A 20,557-nucleotide genomic window follows, 5' to 3' on the forward strand; every position below is an offset into this window, starting at 1 on the left:
ATCCCCGCAAAACTAATACGGCTGTGTAAACTGACATTGAGTAACACCAAAAGCTCCGTCAGAATCGGGAAGGACCTCTCCGAGCCGTTTGATACCAAACGAGGTTTCAGACAAGGCGATTTCCTGTCGTGCGACTTTTTCAACCTGCTTTTGGAGAAAATAGTTCGAGCCGCAGAACTAAATAGAGAAGGTACCATCTTTATAAGAGTGTACAGCTGCTGGCGTATGCCGATGATATTGATATCATCGGCCTCAACACCCGCGCCGTTAGTTCTGCTTTCTCCAGGCTGGACAAGGAAGCACAGAAAATTGGTCTGGCGGTGAACGAGGGCAAAACGAAATATCTCCTGTCATCAAACAAACAGTCGTCGCACTCGCGACTTGGCACTCACGTCACTGTTGACAGTCATAACTTTGAAGTCGTAGATAATTTCGTCTATCTTGGAACCAGCGTAAACACCACCAACAATGTCAGCCTGGAAATTCAACGCAGGATAACTCTTGCCAACAGGTGCTCCTTCGGACTGAGTAGGCAATTGAAAAGTAAAGTCTTCTCTTGACAAACAAAACCAAACTCTATAAGTCACTCATAATTCCCGTCCTGCTGTATGGTGCAGAGTCTTGGACGATGTCAACAACGGATGAGTCGACGTTGCGAGTTTTCGAGAGAAAATTTCTGCGAAATATTTATGGTCCTTTGCGCGTTAGCCACGGCGAATATCGCATTCGATGGAACGATGAGCTGTACGAGATATACGACGACATCGACATAGTTCAGCGAATTAAAGACAGCGGCTACGCTGGCTGGTCATGTTGTCCGGATGGACGAAAACACTCCAGCTCTGAAAATATTCGACGCAGTACCCGCCGGGGGAAGCAGAGGAAGAGGAAGACCTCCACTCCGTTGGAAGGACCAAGTGGAGAAGGACCTGGCTTCGCTTGGAATATCCAATTGGCGCCACGTAGCGAAAAGAAGAAACGACTGGCGCGCTGTTGTTAATTCGGCTATAATCGCGTAAGCGGTTTCTACGCCAATTAAAAAAAAAAAAAAAAAAAATATTTCTGACACTGACGGCTCTTTCTACGTCACTCCAGAGATGTTCTATTAGGTCAACTCTTGACTGGACGATATCGAAACATTGATAGAGTTTTCGTTCTCAAATTTCTTCGTTAACTATGTACATAGCGTGCTTTGGGTCTTTATCCTCATTTGATACATGAAAAAGCTTCTTAATAAATCCATTATTCATTCTTAGGCGGCTGATAAAATTTAGGATATCTATCTTTATTGGAGAAGTAAGTAAAAATGGAAGAAAATGAAAGTTCAGTAAAAAATTTTCCATATACGCAATTAATTTTAACGCTAAGAACAAACAAGGTGCGTTCCAAAGTAAACAGAACTTATTTATTATTTTTTCATTTGTTAATATGTACATTTTTTAATGGACAATATTTTCTTCTGCGGAGAAACTCATTCCCTTCATTTATGGAGATATGTATCTTAACAAAATGAAGAACTGTAACTTATAGCATTTTGGAAACAATTGACCAACTGGAACACCACTTCAGAACAGTAGTTTTAGACCTTGAGTTATCCAGACGACACCACCTTAAAGTTATGCATTGAAATAATATGGTTGAACTATGGATCTATAGAAATAGCTTCCATTCCAAGCCAAGCTCCAAAAAATTTTAAGTTTACTCAAGTATATAAAATTATTCAATATTCGCTACGCTTAGAGCGTTGCATCCAAAAGTTATTTTAAGATTATGTTATCTATTCCATAATATATGAAAACAGCTTGCCCTAATGTAAATCTCTAGGGTCATACCATAAACATAAAAGATTAAAGCCCACCGTCAACAAACTGATTGGACCTTATCAGTGTGGCTTTAGACCTGGCAAATCAACAACCGACCAGATATTCATCATGCGCCAAATCTTGGAAAAGACCCGTGAAAGGAGAATCGACACACACCACCTCTTCGTCGATTTCAAAGCTGCTTTCGACAGCACGAAAAGGAGCTGCCTCTATGCCGCGATGTCTGAATTTGGTATCCCCGCAAAACTAATACGGCTGTGTAAACTGACATTGAGTAACACCAAAGGCTCCGTCAGGATCGTGAAGGACCTCTCCGAGCCGTTCGATAACAAACGAGGTTTCAGACAAGGCGATTCCCTATCGTGCGACTTTTTCAACCTGCTTTTGGAGAAAATAGTTCGAGCCGCAGAACTTAATAGAGAAGGTACCATCTCCTATAAGAGTGTACAGCTGTTGGCGTATGCCGATGATATTGATATCATCGGCCTCAACACCCGCACCGTTAGTTCTGCTTTCTCCAGGCTGGACAAGGAAGCACAGAAAATGGGTCTGGCAGTGAACGAGGGCAAGACGAAATATCTCCTGTCATCAAACAAACAGTCGTCGCACTTTGGCTCTCACGTCACTGTTGACAGTCATAACTTTGAAGTCGTAGATAATTTCGTCTATCTTGGAACCAGCGTAAACACCACCAACAATGTCAGCCTAGAAATTCAACGCAGGATAACTCTTGCCAACAGGTGCTACTTCGGACTGAGTAGGCAATTGAGAAGCAAAGAAACTCTCTCGACAAACAAAAACCAAACTCTATAAGTCACTCATAATTCCCGTCCTGCTGTATGGTGCAGAGTCTTGGACGATGTCAACAACGGATGAGTCGACGTTACGAGTTTTCGAGAGAAAAGTTCTGCGAAAGATTTATGGTCCTTTGCGCGTTAGCCACGGCGAATATCGCATTCGATGGAACGATGAGCTGTACGAGATATACGACGACATCGACATAGTTCAAAGAATTAAAAGACAGCGGCTACGCTGGCTAGGTCATGTTGTCCGGATGGACGAAAACACTCCAGCTCTGAAAATATTCGACGCAGTACCCGCCGGGGGAAGCAGAGGAAGAGGAAGACCCCCACTCCGTTGGAAGGACCAAGTGGAGAAGGACCTGGCTTCGCTTGGAATATCCAATTGGCGCCACGTAGCGAAAAGAAGAAACGACTGGCGCGCTGTTGTTAACTCGGCTATAATCGCTTAAGCGGTTTCTACGCCAATTAAGAAGAAGAAGCTTAACACGCGAGTGGTACAAAAACGCTGAGGACAAAGACTCATTTCAGAAATCCTACGATGAACACATCTTAAATAAGACAAAGGCAAGAACTAACAAGCAAACTGACAAGGAATCAGCAAAAAGTAACAGTAATTTAAAAGTGTTTACTTTTGACCTCCAGTCAGTGTTAAGCATGATGTATTACAGTCGAAAGTTCGCCACGTATAATAACACATTTTACGACATTGCCAGTGGAGAAGGTTACTGTTTTCTATGGGATGAAAATCAGGGTCAACGAGGATCGGACGAAATTGGGACCACAATATGGAAAATGATGAACTCGTTAGACGAATCGGTAACCGATGTTATTCTCTACTCAGACTGCTGCGGGGGACAAAACAGAAACAGGTTTATTGCTACACTATTGATTTATATCAACAATACCTTGAAGCTTAATTCGATAACAATTAAGTACCTCCAAAGCGGACACACACAAATGGAGGCAGATTTGATGCACTCTGCAATAGAATGTGCGAAGAGAAGTATATGCGTTTATTCGCCGGAAGAATGGACAACTACCCAGCAAAACCTGCGTGACCGAAACTCCCACACATTTGCACAATTTTTACTTATTACTAACACACCCTCACAAATCATTTAATTGCGTAAAGAGTCTATCCGCTGTGCCTTTTGATTGTTTTATATTACAAGCTCTTCACACAACATCTTTTCTATAAAAACAAAACAAAAGAAGACAAACTGATTTCGGACTTGCCACTGTTTATGGAAAACGATGCATGTAAAAGTATACAACATGATAACATGATTTGAACGTTTATTCGTTGCGAAAATTCGAATTCAAAGAAAAAGAAATTCGGCACGCGTGTTAAATTGTGAAAAATTTGTATTCTAATTAAATTTGGTTATATTTTATGAAAAAAGTGATTAAAAACGTGATTATAAAAGTGGTACATACATAATTTGAAAAGGTAAGTAAACGGAGTAAATTTTAATATTAAAAAAAAAATACATTTTGTGCTTACATGAGCCGAGAAAAAAAGGCTTTTAATGTCAGTGCCTCCAAATTTGCCAAAATATGTAGTATTAATGTAATTCTGATAGTGATTCAAATGTGGAAGAATTGAGCTCCGTAGATATATCTTTAAATGATTATGATAGCTAAGATACCATTGATAGTGATAGTGAAAATGTGAATATTGTAGTGAAAAATGATAAATGCAAAGAAATAAAAGCTTGGGCTTTACGCAATAGAGTGTCCCACAATGCAGTGACTGATTTGCTTCAAACCTTGCGAAAAATAGGTTTAGTGGATTTGCCCTTAACAGCAAAAATTCATAAATTTTCAAATTATAATTTTTAAGTATTTATGTACATATATTTTTCTCGGCTCATTTTATTACATTTTCTTAAATTTTGGAAAAGAACTTTGATACTGCCAATTTTTATTTCTCAATTAGATGGAAAATATATTTGACGAAATTGACTTGGAGGATTGTCCAACAACGTCTTCAACTCCCGCAAAAGGTATGTAAATAAATGTAAACTTACAAAATTTCGTTTCATTATATTGTTACGTTTTTGTCATTGTAGACCAATTACATTTAAAGCGTAAAAAGTTTAACACGTCTGGTTGCTACAATACAGAGGTCAGCATTTCAAAACGACCTGTGGAAGGAAACGGTAATCTAACATCCATATAATTTATTTCTTTAAATTTGTTTAATTTATTATGTTTCCAACCTTTTTCCAGAGGTTATTGACATTTTAACCACTATTTCCAAACAGATTGACGATTTGACGACGAAGGTATGCGAAACTAAAATCGATAAGCATTTAAAAGAAAATGTAAGTGAACAGTTTTTATATGCATACATTATTATTTTTCTCTACATGTCTCTTTGTTTCTTTTTCAGATTATTCATAAAAGTGAAGAAATGGCGCAGCAAAAAACGGTTCATGAATGCAAGGTCCTCATCCGCAAAATTCATCAATCGGTATGGCGAATGACTGGTGAAGATGTCGACAACGTTCAAACCGAAATTGCTTCCACCCTACCATTAAATACGCTTGCTGCAGCTTTGGAAATGGACGAAAAATTGAAATGTGACGAATTTGCTGCTACAACGGTAAGTAATATATAAACTTTTTTCAATAAACAATTCAGTTTTTACATACTATTTTTATTTAAAGAAACAATTCGTTTTGAGGATAAAAGGTACTTCAGATAGTGTACATGATGTGTTGCGAAGTCTGTACACTGATGAACTTCTTTATTTATGAAACTGGGACGGTAGGGGTGGGAAGCAACCTCTCTCCAAACTCCTGCTGGTTTCCAACATTTTATACGGTAAATTCTGTTTTTTATTTAATTTTACTTACAATTATTTGTTTTAATTTGTAATTTTCATTATGTTTTTTTATAGATTCATTCATAACGTATGGATTGGCAATGTTCGAAAAACAAGTTCGAAAAGCCATTGAAATGAGCCACCATAGGCACAAACAAAGAATTTATAGGAAGAGGAAAACTGAGGAGTGAACCCTTTAAATAATTAATAAAAAGTTACATGTATTTCTGATATTATTAAAAATAATTATTTTAATACATACTAGATTTTAAGAAAGCATTGCAAAGCAGGAATTGAATTAATAATGAAATATTCATTTTAATTTAAACTTTAATGTAATTTTTGTTAAAAATGATTTGAAAAAAATTAAAAATTAAAAACAAAAAAAATAAAAAATCTTTTATTTTGAGATTCGAACTCGAGTCTCACGGAATACCAAGCCGTGCGTTTAACCACTAGGCTAGTATAGCATGCAGCGTCGCGCTTTCCTGGAACCAGTTTTCCCCGTTTGCGTTAAATTTAACTAAAGTGTGAGTAGCGAGGATATAGTTTTATTGTAGCAGAAAATGTGTGCTCAAGAAGGTGATAAAAAATCACATGTATACAAAAGTTTTGGGAGGTTTTTTGATTCGCCCTTAAGAACGTGATAGGAAAGTGTGACAATTAAACGGGCACGCGTTACCGGCATGTCACTAGGTAACATGACCGGCACTGTTCTAACTGGGTATAATGAGACTGGCAAGACGGAAAAAGCCATATGCTGTAGAGAGGCTTCAATACAGTAATATAATTGATCTCAAAGCCATGTTTTCGAGTTTAGGCCATAGCCTTAAGAAAAATATAAAAAATGACTCGGTAAATTGGCTTAATGTTAAATTACTCCAAGTGAACAAAATTCAACGAAAACAATTATTATACAAGGAGGAATGGGATGGAGACTTGAAAGTAATTGATATTGGAGGAACGCGAAAAACAAAAGAGGTGTTCAACTTTTCGTTTACTGGCAAATCCAATAAAGAGCTGCCAATTTGTAATCGAAAGCTGCATGATCTTTAAAATTTGTGCAAAAAGAGTGTAATTCCTCGTGGCTCGCAGTCATTTTTTTTAATTTACGAGGTGGAAACAAGCGAAATTGTTTAGATGAGCCAGATGTAGCAGAGGAAGAGAATGAAGACGAATGAATTTCTAGTTATTTTTGATTTACGCAATGTATACCTTCATGTGTCATAATTTTTGGTTTATAATAACCCAAAATGGAAAGTAATGAATAAATGCCACTGAATTAACAAAACTATGAATTAATTACTGTTTTATAATGTTACAAATTGATATTTTTGAGATCAAATATTTTAATAAAAATACCGTAAAATTATTGAATAAAACAGCGTATACCATACAGAATAAAATAGTGTATCAGATACATCATACGAATTCCTTAAAAAATAAAATGGCCTATATGGAGGACTTGCGCTTTGAATAACATAATTATGGTCTTAAAGGATGCGTAGAATAAAGAAACATGGTAAATTTAAAGACAAGAAACGGTATAATGTACTGTATCCACTATGAAGAATTTTTATTTACCGCGATATTGAGGTTTTAATAGACATCTGATTTGACAAAAACTTTAAACACGATTTTCTCAAAACCCCAAAAAAAATATACGCTATTGTTATATTGAGGGGACGATATGAACATTTAATATTTTACATTCTACTTACAATTTTAAAAAGCCGATAACATTCTTCCCAATTCTCGTCGCTTAGTAAGCCTAAACTAGCTTGCGCCTGTGTTAGCTCAGTTGCTGCCGTCAACAATTTCATTACTGGCTCTATCACACCTGGAGCAACATCAATTTTTTGTACCACCATTGGAGAGTGCGCACACCTGGTACAGGAAAGTTGTTTCTTCTCAAGAGTTTATACGCTTTCGGACTCGTTGAGTACAGTGTGATCGAATTAGCAATGTCTTCTTCTTTCCAGTTTCGCCTTTTGTTTCCATCTCTTAATTTTTCAATCTACATCTAAGGATCTTTAGAATATCTTGTAACATACATCTTAGAATGGAGGCACTTACCTGGCCGATGGTGAAAATGCAACTAAGTTTTTGCTCCAAATTACTCCGGTGAAATTCCGCAGTCTTTATTGAAATCTTAAGGCGTTTAATTTCTGCCAACTGCTCGTTGTTGCACTTATTGAAAGTGCTAACAACATTATTCAGTCTTTGTCTAAAAAGAATAAGAAATACACATACTTATGTAAGTAAATTATACCTCATCGATATCAATTGGGACTTACATTTCTGCTTCCAAATGCAGTATTTTTTCGTCTTTCTCATCGATGACGACCTGTGCGTTTTGAGGTGCCTCTCCAACCTCGTCGGCTTGAACTATGTCAGCAGTGGCAGCATCTTTCAAGAGTGTATTCAACAACTCTTTTCTGGAACGAGACTCCATCCTTTTCTGCCGTTCATTAGACTCTGCAGGAGCTGTGGTTAATGTGGGAAAAGCGCTAGGTAGCAAATTGGTTGGATTCCGCGAACATAAACCTACAAGTGTTTGGTTTATAAAAGTAAAAAAATGTTAATCAAAATGCTATTATTACCCATTTCAAACTGCAAATTCCTTTCGAAGTCTTCTGGCGCGAAGTGCACTTCACATATGCACGCATTTTAAATGTTGATTTCGTCCGTTCGACGACAAAAATGAACCCATTTTTTTAATAAAGTTTTATCCTTAGGGAAATGGAAAAATCTCCACTTCGTAGCACTATTTTTACTATTGTTATTGGCACAACCGAACACAGCGCAACGCATTTTAAAAAATTCACAACGTCACAATCAAATTCAAAACCAGAATTGAAAACACAATTTAAAAGCGCAGGCGAAAAACGACAAGTCAATCGTGACGTCAGCAAAAACAGCTGACAAAAAGCAAACATGCGCATTGCGTAATCTCTTTCTCTATCATTCTTGCATTTGATATTTAATATTTGTTTATTTAAAAGTGGCTGTGCCACTGTAATTGGATTCATTTAAGTGGAGTGTGAAATTAATATGTCACTTTCAATTCGATAGAGTGTGAAGTGAATACGCCACTCCTCTCCCCTTAAAAGGCAGCCTATTCTTTAGGCTGGTATCATTGGACATAATATGGGTCTTTACCCAAGTTTCTTCAAGTTCGATATTTTGAGGCTGCTGCGAATTTCTTTTCTTGATCGTATTATTTTTTTATACAGAAGTGTAAGTGGATTAGAATTAATATATTTTTGAAATAAAGTGTAATGTAACCAAAGCCAGAATAATAACTACAAATATTATGTAGAGTGTAGTATTGTTTTGTGATATCAATTTTATGACGTCTTTATGTTTTAACATTTTAATTTTAGTTAGGTTTAGTGGTGAATACAATGGTGTTAAGTCAATTTCTGGTTTTAAATAATTTTCGCTTAAAATGATGTTTTCAATTTCTACTTTAAATTGAATTGCTTTTATAATATTGTTTCCATTTATCTTTAGGTCGTTATTTAAATTTTGACAATCTTGTCTGATAGTGGTTTCAGTTAAGTTCCACGTAATAATTACATTTGGTTCTATATACATACTTATGTATTTAATAATTTCGGATGTGGAAACCGGTCTAAAATTACAAATTGGGTTTTTACGTCTAATAGCCCTGACAGACGACAGCGCTAATATGCATTAGCGGGCTTAAGTTATATTTATTTGCGCATTTGACCCATGTGAATGCAAGTTTGTAATGCACAAGAATTTCGTGCATTTGGCTGAATTTAGTAGGCAACATTGGTTAAAAATTACAGATTTTTGCTATTGTTTGACAGATGTCGCTTGAAATCTGCCGCCTTGTTTGTGTTTACAGCTTCAGAGGTAAACAGTTTTTATATTGCTAATTAAATTATGTGCAAGTTTATTAACAAAAACAAATTTTAATATTTTTAGATGGCAGAAAATAAACAACGCAAAGTTTGCTATCCATTTTTCCAATATTCTTCACTTCTTCACACATTTTCATTTCACTTTTTGTTTTAATAAATAAACAAATTTCACTATCAGCTGTCCAAATGCTCAAGTCTGCCGTCTGTCACAATAAAATTTCAATGCGCATTAACGTTGCTTAATTTATTTCTTTACTTTCTTGATTATAAACTTCATTATCCTTTTCAAAGTATGATTGTGTGTTTGAGTAATCTAACTGATAACCATTATGATCGGGATAGGGAATTACTTGAATTGTGTTGAATTCGTAATGAATGGGGATATGTGATATTATTAGTAATTAATTATTTTTATGATTAATCCAGGTCGATGTTTTTATTAGTAGTATGTTTTGGCTGTTAACGTTGCTGAGTTTGTCTTAATTTAGTAATTTTGGGTTAAACAGTGCTAGTCGCGAAAGCTGCATACCCATTTCCAAGTCTTCAAAATATTCAATAAATTGCGTGAGTTCGTAAACGAGTGTATCAATACTGTTTCTGTTATATTCAAAGTGTTTAATTCTCTTTAGTCCATCATTAACGAATTTTATTATGTCGTTAAACTCAGGCTTTGTTATTGAATTTTCAGCGACCGCGTTTAATTTCTTTTGAATTATTTCTCGATCAGATTCGTCAAGTGTACCGAAAAGATATGTGAAAGCGGAGCCTACAATGTTAAGAAGGCCTCGTTTTTGTCTTTGTTCCCTATGCAAAGTTATTCCACTTAATTATTTTATTAGTTTATTGTATAAATATTTTATCCGAAGTGTGTCTGTACTGTTTTGAATTTTATTGCCAAAATAAGTATGTATGTCGTTATTGTAGTGATTTCTGTTAAGTTGATTGTTAAACAATGGTGTATGAATACTGATGGCATTTGAACTGGTTTGCTAGAAAAAGAATATAACCATGACCATGTTATCGATGTTGTTTATTTCAATTTGTTGGGCATGTCCTATCGTGAATAATAGGAATAATATCGCCAATGTTCGCCACGAACCTGTGGAATTTGGATTTCATTAATTTTTTTTCGTTTTGTAAACTGTGTTTTGTAATAGTTAGTTATTTTTCTTTTCTTTAAATGGATTTTCTAATTTTCCTTTCTGAAGAGGACCATTTCTGTATCTAGTGTCAATGTTGTATTCTTGGCGGTCAACATTTATTTTGTTTATTTTTTGTTCTTTAATTTTTTGCGTATCTAATGTTGATTGTCCGGTGTAGAGAAATATGTGGGCAGGTGTCTGTCCAGTAGTGTCATGCTTGGGTTTGTGATTGCATATGTAAAGGATATTTTCCATTTTGCCTAATTTAAGTTCATTGTCATTGGAGGAATTGATTATACGAATTATTTCATTTATTGCTTTGTGCAATCTCTCAACATCTGCTACTCCTAGCTTTGCTGTATTTAATTGTAATTCAATGCCCTCGCTTTCTAGCCATTGCTTAAGAGAATGACTGGAGAATGTACCGTCTCTATCTGTTTTTAACAGTATTTTTACATTTTTGCATTCAATCCAATCTTTTGTTTTAATTTGTTCAAGAGTGGCGAATTTCGAGTAGGTGTCTATGCAACTAAGGTAATGTTTTCCTTCAGACGAATAGATGTCTACAACGAATTTATCGCGACAAAATTCTGGCCTGGGGGGTAATTTTAATGGCATTTTAGTGTCTCTCTGTTCTGTCTTGGCCAAGTTACACACATTGCTCATTTATAATGTTTTGAATTAATAACTGGCTTTTTGGGAAATAATGATTTTCTTTAAATAATTTGGTTATTTTTTGGATGCCTTGGTGTAAAAGTTTTTCATGGGATTGAAGTATTATTTCTTTAAATTCTGCATATGAGTTTACATTTTTAAGCAGAATGAGACTACGAATCACCTTAGTATACGAAGTATTAATAATCTCCCTATAAGCTGCCTGGATGATTTCGAAATCGGTATCGCTTTTAATGTACATTGCAATATTGAAATTGTTTAGCACTTTCAATTGTCATTTTGTCGTAAAAAATTGTGGTTATAGAATTTTCAAAAATATTTGTTTTTTTTACAATATTTTGTTCTGATTTGATGAATATTATTTGCCTTTTGAATAAGTTTATTAGTTTTTCTATTAACTGAATAAATTCGCTACTGTCTTCTTCTGCGCTATGTTAGGTGACCTCACTAAAATATGTACTTAGTTCTCCTCGAGCTTAATTCTGGACAATGCGTCGGCAATTAAATTCTGTTTACCTTCGACATCTACCAACTGGTATGTCTTATCAAAAAGTGAAATTGTCCGAGTTTTATATTTTATTATAGCTTGTGCTTTGTTAAGGAGTTTCCTGCCAATTAACATATCGTAATCTTTAGAAAAATCATGCAAGTAAAATTGTTCGGATGTTCCAAATACTTATGTTATTGGGTATGGTAACGGAATTGTTAAGTATCATGGAGCCGTTTGATGTAAAAACTTCGCATTCTATATTTTGGATTAGAAGAGAGAAAAATTTGTGTCAATCAAGCATTTATAAATACAATTTCTGTGCTTGATTTCGAAATATTGATATTTTCCGGGGGCTGGTAAGTGAAAATTTTCGTCAAACTTAAGCTCATTTTGATCGGTTGGTGCTTCGCATAGTTCAATATTAATCTGATCTTGATGTTGAATATAGTCAGGATATTCTTGGTCATAAAGTTCTTGATTGTTTTTGTAGTCTGAGTTCATCAATGGACATTTTAGTTTGTTCACTGGCCGATGGCCTTGGTCGTTTTATTCCATGTGTTCCTTGGATATTTGGGTTGTTTGGTGTGGGTGCTTGTTGTGGTTGATGAGGTGAATTTTTATTAAAATTAAATTGGGAAACTGGGTTTCTGTTAAAATAGGGTTGATTGTTTGGGTACCTATTGGGTACGAAATAATTTTGTCTGTATCCCATAGGTGTATTGCTAAACATTTGCTGTGTTTGGATGTTTCTGGGAGATTGCATGTATGAATTATAATTTGGTTGCATTGGTTGTGGATATTGGGAGTATCTTGGTTGATATTGGGTTTGATTGGTTGGATTTAATGGTTTTGGATTTTGAAACTTATTTTTATTTTCAACGTATTTATTTCTTTCAAAATTAACATGTTCTTCATAAATTGCCTCGTTTTGTGCTATATTAATCAATGAATTTAAATCTGCAATATCATGGTGAGCCAAAATGGTAAATAATTGAATTGGAAGTTTACGAATTAATACCTTTATTGCGTCCCTAATCGCTTGCAAATAAATGACGAGGTTTGCCTGATTACCTTCTAGATGTAGTTTTTATACCAGTATTTGTCGTCGTCTCTCAGCTTCCTCGCATAATGCTCGCAAACTCCCCTTGTAAGGTGTCTCGCGGTAGTCCTCCAACAATTTGTAGTTTGGCGTCTGGGGTTTGTACTCCGCAATCAATCTATGTTTCAGGGTTGGCCAGTCTTCGATGTTTGGTAAGCCCAATGATCTTGTTACAATTCCAACAAGATTTCGTTCGACAGCGCCGAGTAGAATGCGCTGTTGTCGTACGTCATTTGTTTGGTAAAGCGACAAAATGTAGTCAACTCTACTGATGAACGTAAATAGACTTTCTGGTTCTCCCTTGAACGGAGGAATATCCTTTAATTGTCCGCGGGTCTCACTGAGATTGGCCTCATTTAAAATTATAGCTAGTTGTGTCATTTTGTTCTATTATTTCACTTTATTTAACTCTTTCTTTCGCTTTGGACTTTTGAAGTTGTAATTCGTTTTGCTTCAACTTTGTTGGGATAACCGAATTGGATTTATTCTCCCAGTTAAAGCGCGAACAGAGCAACAACTTTTTGCGAGTACCGAATTATAAAGGTAAATTTATTATTCACTCGCCAGTAAAATGAGTCAAATAAATGTCCTGTCTTATTGAGTAAGGACAACGCACAAATCCCTAATAAATTAAACATAGACACAAAATTGTGAGTGCACGTCTTTATTATTTCTGATTCGGCTTGAGACTGCTTTTTGGGTGAACAGAGAATCTTAATTATACTTACTATTGCGTATTTATTTACATTAAGTATACTATACTGACTATTGGTTATTTGTTTATGTTTTGTGAATCTTTTATTGTTACATTTGATATTTATTTGCTTATTTAAAAGTGGCTGTGCCACAGTAATTGAATTCATTTAAGGGGTCCCGGTGGTCTAGAACACTCCAATTAAGAGTGTTTTCTGAATGGTTTTTAAGGTTTAAAAAAAGAGCAATCAATTTAAAATTTTGACAGTTTATTTATACACTTATAAAAAGTACAAAAATATTTTTTTGTTAAATAAAAAAGTTTTTTAACAATATCAAAAATGGCGTCCAAAAAAAGCTATCTTATAAAATGACTCCCGGTGTCGTTGTTGATTTTGACTCTTCTGAACATCTGAAACATAAAAACCAAATAAATTATTAATCAGTGGGAGTGCAGCTATCGCTGGAACTACAACAAAAAAAAAATTTCGCACTTTTGAAGTTCAGATTCTGAAAACAGCTATATTTGGACCAATTTTAGATCGAAAAAAATCAAAGTTCTTAAAATTAAAATTTGATCGTAGTCCCAGCGATAGATATTGATCTTATAAACACCATATTAAAATTTCAAGTGATTCGGATGGATAGTTTTTTTTTCATCAACAGCACGCCGAAAAAAGTAGTTTTGATATAAATGAGTTAAAAGTTTAGAGTGTCTATATATATAAGCACATATGTATATATATAGCGCTACCTGCTAAAACGGCGGTAGAAGCTAAAATAATGTGAATATCCTTCCAAAAATTTTACAGTATATTCTTAAAGGATTATACTTTCGAACTATCAAAACAAAAAAAATAGATTTTTTGAAAATTCTAGACCACCGGGACCCCTTAAGTGGAGTGTGAAATGAATACGTCACTATATGTATGTACATATGCATAAATAAATACAAATGTACTACACATACATACATACATAAAAAATAAATAAATAAAGCGCTAAAATACTTCACATCAAAACCAATTAAATAATAATATTAATTCACAGTAATACATGCAAAGGAGGATGGAGTCATGTGTAGATGTTTACACAAGTGATGAAAGTTCTCTGATCGCCATTCACTTGGGAGTGGCCAGAAACGATTCTTTTACACATGGCTCAAGCAGCTCACAACTTCCGGTCTTTGACCAAGTATCCTCTGGGTATCCTAAAAACATCCATTCGAAGGCGAGCTAAAGTGAGAAGGCGAAACATGCCCTTCATAGGGTTCTGCGCTGGGTTTGGGACCCGCCACGTAAAAATCAGTACCAATGACATAGAAAACACAGCCTCGGATGAGAGACCCCCATTTTGATGACGACCATGGCAAGCGAAATAAGGACTACGATTTGAGGGCATGCACCTGGAATGTCCGGGCCCTTAATTGGGAAGGTGCCGCTGCCCAGCTGGTTGATGTCCTCGCAAAAATAAAGGCTGACATCACTGCCGTCCAAGAAATGCGATGGACGGGACAAGGACAGAGACGAGTAGGTCCTTGTGACATTTACTACAGTGGCCATATAAAGGAGCGCAAGTTTGGTGTTGGATTCGTGGTGGGAGAGAGACTCAGTCGCCGAGTACTATCATTCACTCCGGTGAATGAACATCTAGCCACAATCCGCATCAAAGCGATGTTCTTCAACATATCGCTGATTTGCGCCCACGCTCTGACGGAAGAGAAGGACGATGTGACCAAAAATGCCTTCTATGAGCGCTTGGAGCACACCTATGAGCGCTGCCCCCGCCACGATGTCAAATTCGTGCTTGGCGACTTTAACGCCAAGGTGGGCAAAGAAGGTATATTTGGCACTACGGTCAGCAAATTCAGCCTCCAGGGCGAAACATCCCCAAATGGGTTGAGGCTGATTGACTTCGCCGGGGCCCGAAATATGGTTATCTGTGGTACTAGATTCCAGCTCAAGAAGATACATCAAGCTACCTGGCAGTCTCCGGATCGAAAAGCCACCAACCAGATCGATCATGTTGTGATAGACGGAAGACACGTCTCCAGTGCTTTAGATGCGCGTACGCTCCGCGGTCCTAACATCGACTCGGACTACTATATTGTTGCAGTAAAGATTCGCAACCGCCTCTGTGCAGCAAAAAACGCACGTCAACAAACACAAGGAAGGTTCGACGTCGAGAAGCTGCAATCACAACAGATAACCGAACGATTTTCTGCTCGACTTGCACTCCTGCTTTCTGAGAGCAGTCGTCAACAACTAGGTATAAGGGAACTGTGGGACGGCATTTCAAGCTCCTTACGTACAGCTGCAACTGAAACCTTTGGTTTTTGGAAAGTGCAAAAGAACAGCTGGTACGACGAGGAGTGGCGAGTCGCAGCAGAAAAAACAGGCTGCCTACCTCGCAACGTTACGATCGACCACTACACGTGCGGAATGGGATAAATACCGAGAGTTGAAGAGGGAAGCGAGACGCATTTGCAGACAGAAAAAGAAAGAGACCGAAATGCGTGAGTACGAAGAGCTTGATAAGCTGGCCGACAGGGGTAATGCTCGAAAATTCTACGAAAAAATGCGGCGGCTTACAGAAGCATACCCTTGTAGAACCTCCAAAGGTGATCTAGTCACCGATGCCCAGAGCATACTTAGATTATGGAGGGAACACTTCTCCAGCCTACTGAATGGCAGTGAACGCACAACACCAGGAGAAGGAGAACCCGATTCCCCAATCGATGACGATGGAGCAGACTTTCCATCACCCGACCATGAAGAAGTTCGAATAGCAATTGCCCGCCTGAAGAACAACAAAGCGGCAGGGGCCGACGGATTGCCGGCCGTGCTATTCAAACACGGCGGCAAAGAACTGATAAGGAGCATTCAACAGCTTCTTTGTAAAATATGGTCGGACGAAAGCATGCCCAACGATTGGAATTTAAGTGTGCTATGCCCAATCAATAAAAAAGGAGACCCCACAATCTGCGCCAACTATCGTGGGATTAGCCTCCTCAACATCGCATATAAGGTTCTATCGAGCGTATTGTGTGAAAGATTAAAGCCCACCGTCAACAAACTGATTGGACCTTATCAGTGTGGCTTTAGACCTGGAAAATCAACAACCGACCAGATATTCACCATGCGCCAAATCTTGGAAAATACCCGTAAAAGGAGAATCGACACACACCTCCTCTTCGTCGATTTCAAAGCTGCTTTCGACAGCACGAAAAGGAGCTGCCTTTATGCCGCGATGTCTGAATTTGGTATCCCCGCAAAACTAATACGGCTGTGTAAACTGACGTTGAGCAGCACGAAAAGCTCCGTCAGGATCGGGAAGGAACTCTCTGAGCCGTTCGATATCAAACGAGGTTTCAGACAAGGCGACCCTCTATCGTGCGACTTCTTCAACCTGCTTCTGGAGAAAATAGTTCGAGCTGCAGAACTGAATTGACAAGTACAATCTTTTATAAAGGTGTACAGCTGCTGGCGTATGCCGAATATATTGATATCATTGGCCTTTACAACCGCGCCGTTTCTCCAGACAGGACAAGGAAGCACAGAAAATGGGTCTGGCAGTGAACGAGGGCAAGACGAAATATCTCCTGTCATCAAACAAACAGTCGTCGCACTCGCGACTTGGCTCTGACGTCACAGTTGACAGCCATAACTTTGAAGTTGTAGATAATTTCGTCTATTTAGGAACCAGTATTAACACCACCAACAATGTCAGCCTGGAAATCCAACGCAGGATTGCTCTTGCCAACAGATGCTACTTCGGACTGAGTAGGCAATTGAAAAGTAAAGTCGCTCATAATTCCCGTCCTGCTATATGGTGCAGAGGCTTGGGCGATGAGTCGACGTTACGAGTTTTCGAGAGAAAAATTCTGCGAAAGATTTATGGTCCTTTGCGTATTGGCCACGGTGAATATCGCATTCGATGGAACGATGAGCTGTTCGAGATATACGACGACATTGACATAGTTCAGCGAATTAAAAGACAGCGGGTACGCTGGCTAGGTCATGTTGTCCGGATGGACGAAAACACTCCAGCTCTGAAAGTGTTGGACGCAGTTACCGCCGGGGGAAGCAGAGGAAGAGGAAGATCTCCACTCCGTTGGAAGGACCAAGTGGAGAAGGACCTGGCTTCGCTTGGAATATCCAATTGGCGCCACGTAGCGAAAAGAATAAACGACTGGCGCGCTGTTGTTAAGTAGAAGATGTAAGTTATCTGAACGAAAATGAGAGAACGTGTTTTTTTTTGTTAATTTTTCCCAGTTTGTTTTGTTTCTATATTTATTCATTCGCAATACTCATTATAATAGTCATTCACAATAATCATTATAATTGTTATTCACAATAAATTGACCGAATCAGCTGTTCACATATCACCAGTTTCTGCAATGGGTGCTCTCGTGGCCTTGCATATTTTGGTATAGGATTTTTGCATTTTGTGTCATCGTCCAATCTTGCAAGAGCAAGAGATTCCAACAAATGCTTTGAGTCTTAAGAGATCATTTTACGTGGCTACATATTGTACTTGATCAAAGATAGCGCACAGCTTAACAACACTTAATCCATTAAGCAATTTTCGATAAATCTACAGCTAGATATACAGTGGTTGTCAGCTTATTTGATGCAAGCAAATCTAAAAGCTTTAAATCAATGTAACTCAGCAAATGCATTGAATATCCGGCACGATTCCGATTACTTTGGCGGAGGGGTAAAAACACCGAATTTCCGTATAAATGGGGTATGTACGGATAGGGGAGCTTCTCCAGAAGAGGAATATCCAAAAATAATGTAAAAATTACTAATATTTTTTAAAATATTCACGATTAAAAGTTCAAAAATTTGCACTAAGAAAACATGTTATTTCTCTATGTTTCACAAAATTTTTTCACATTTTTTACTTTGTATATTTAAATACACACTCTAAGCTTTGAAATAAGCTTACATTTCACTTTTATTTTGCTATATTTTACCTAAATTTATTAATTTAAAAATCACTTCGCACACTCACTGTTGAAAAGGTTAGATTGTTTACAATTATGTGGAAAACGAGCCTTGCCACATCTTAAACAGTAAATATGAAGGATTTTTAACAATTTTTCTTTGTTGGTTTTATCGCGTGATTCTTTTTTCTATATTAACTATAAAAAAAATACTTTCTACATACATATGTATATGTGTAATACGTAATTTATGTGACTGAAGTACTTTCGCGAAGTACTCCTTTCTGCGTGGCGGCCTTCGGCCGCGCTTTAAAAAATAACTCTGGTCGAGCGAATACCCGGGGTGACTGAAATACTTTCGCGTAGTACTCCTTTCTGCGTTGACGGACTTCGGCCGAGCTCTAAAAAAATAACTCTGGCCAAGCGAATACCCGGGGTGACTCAAGTACTTTCGCGTAGTACTCCATTCTGCGTTAAAAATAAAAAAATATATTGACTTTTTGTTAAAAAGTGGTGAAAGTGGTTATATTCTTTGGTTATTATGCACTCATATTCAAACAAAATTTCAGTTTTCGTTATAAAATTGATAAATTTTGATTATTATTTCTGTCAACGATTTCTATTTATTTTTTATGATACATTGGTTTGTATATTAGGTGACGATATACATATACATATATATACATATACATATTATATTTAAAATGTGAGTTTAAGTGAATAACAACCAAAAAATATAACTACTTTATATCCAAAACTCAAATTTTGTTTCAATATGAGTGCATGATAACCAAAAAATATAACCACTTTATATCCAATATTCAAACAAAATTTAAGTTTTCGTTATAAAATTTATACATTTTGGTTATTATATCTGTCAGCGATTTCAATTTATTTTTTATGATACATTGGTTTGCATTTTAGGTGACGATATATACATATATTATTATTTAAAATATGAGTTTTGGATATAAAGTGGTTATATCGGGTGATTTTTTAAGAGCTTGATAACTTTTTTTTTTTAAAAAACGCATAAAATTTGCAAAATCTCATCGGTTCTTTATTTGAAATGTTAGATTGGTTTCGAAAAAGTTGCCCAAAATTGGACTTTCCGAATGGACCACCTAAGACGCAGCCGCGGTCAACATTTAAATGAAATTATCTTCAAAAATCTAACGTTTCAAATAAAGAACCGATGAGATTTTGCAAATTTTATGCGTTTTTTTTTAAAAAAAAGTTATCAAGCTCTTAAAAAAATATTTTACGGTTATCATGCACTCATATTGAAACAAAATTTGAGTTTTCGTACTGTACTGTAACCTTACACTTTATTACATTATTATATAATATTACATATTCATATGTATATATAATATTATTATATAATATTACTAATACATGTATATAATATTACTTATTTGCTTAATAAATTTAAAAAAGAAAATATCCATATGCATGAATAGAGGAACTTTTGCGAAAAAGAAAAAAAAAGAATTTCAGCGAATTGCCTTGTCATCACATGGCAGCGCTCCATTTCTTCGTAATTTTTGGTAAACAAATGAGGTTCAAACGAGTGTAAAGTGTAATTTTTAAAGTAAAGATTTTTTTAAATAAAAAACCTGCTTAAAGTGTAAAATGTGGATTTATTTAAAAGATTATAGTGTAATTTAATTAATTTGAAGAGAAAAATGTGAATAAAGTAGGTTTAACGTGGTGAAATAGCTTCTTGAAATGTTCGAATTTTGCGAATTTTTAAACTTTAAGGTCGAATATCTCGTAAACTAAGCGTTTGCGGCACCTATGACCCCGTATATTTTTTAATCGCGGCGCCAAAGAAATCGGAATTGTGTCGAATGTCCAAATAAAACTAATACACTTTATTACATCACATATGTAAGTATATCCAACAACTAAATGCTTTAATTTGTTTTTATATTGCTATTTCACTGCAAAAAAATAGCAAAAACAAAAAGAAAAGTCATATTGAATCTGTCGGTTATTCGATGCAAACAAGTTTTAACTGTAGTAATGCCGTTATATTTGCAAATAAATATGAACTTATTTTTAATTTGACTTCTTGTTGGAATTTCGGTATTAAGTGTTGTATATTTATTGTCGTTTTCAGTTTTTAAAGAAAATATTACCTAGTTTTTGAATA

The 20,557-nt window shown here is 36.2% G+C and overlaps 1 protein-coding gene across 1 annotated transcript; it reads left to right on the forward strand.

The window, feature by feature from the left end:
* Positions 1 to 3,669: 3,669 nt before the first annotated feature.
* Positions 3,670 to 5,737, forward strand: LOC120768331. The gene is made up of 7 exons (XM_040094970.1): positions 3,670 to 4,076; positions 4,566 to 4,632; positions 4,699 to 4,788; positions 4,859 to 4,953; positions 5,022 to 5,234; positions 5,299 to 5,455; positions 5,532 to 5,737. Exons 2-6 carry the CDS (start codon positions 4,566 to 4,568, stop codon positions 5,386 to 5,388), a joined length of 555 nt encoding a protein of 184 aa, XP_039950904.1. The 5' UTR covers positions 3,670 to 4,076; the 3' UTR covers positions 5,389 to 5,455; positions 5,532 to 5,737.
* The last annotated feature ends 14,820 nt before the right edge of the window (positions 5,738 to 20,557 follow it).

The sequence above is a fragment of the Bactrocera tryoni genome, chromosome 2 (genome assembly GCF_016617805.1).
Source record: "Bactrocera tryoni isolate S06 chromosome 2, CSIRO_BtryS06_freeze2, whole genome shotgun sequence".
NCBI lineage: Eukaryota > Metazoa > Arthropoda > Insecta > Diptera > Tephritidae > Bactrocera > Bactrocera tryoni.

Excerpts from the sequence above, each read along its gene's own strand:
- LOC120768331 (XM_040094970.1), top strand. The coding sequence starts at position 4,566 with ATGGAAAATATATTTGACGAAATTGACTTGGAGGATTGTCCAACAACG. Across the intron at positions 4,633-4,698 it reads GTCTTCAACTCCCGCAAAAG|ACCAATTACATTTAAAGCGT; the intron begins GTATGTAAATAA and ends TTGTCATTGTAG. Across the intron at positions 4,954-5,021 it reads ATAAGCATTTAAAAGAAAAT|ATTATTCATAAAAGTGAAGA; the intron begins GTAAGTGAACAG and ends TTTCTTTTTCAG.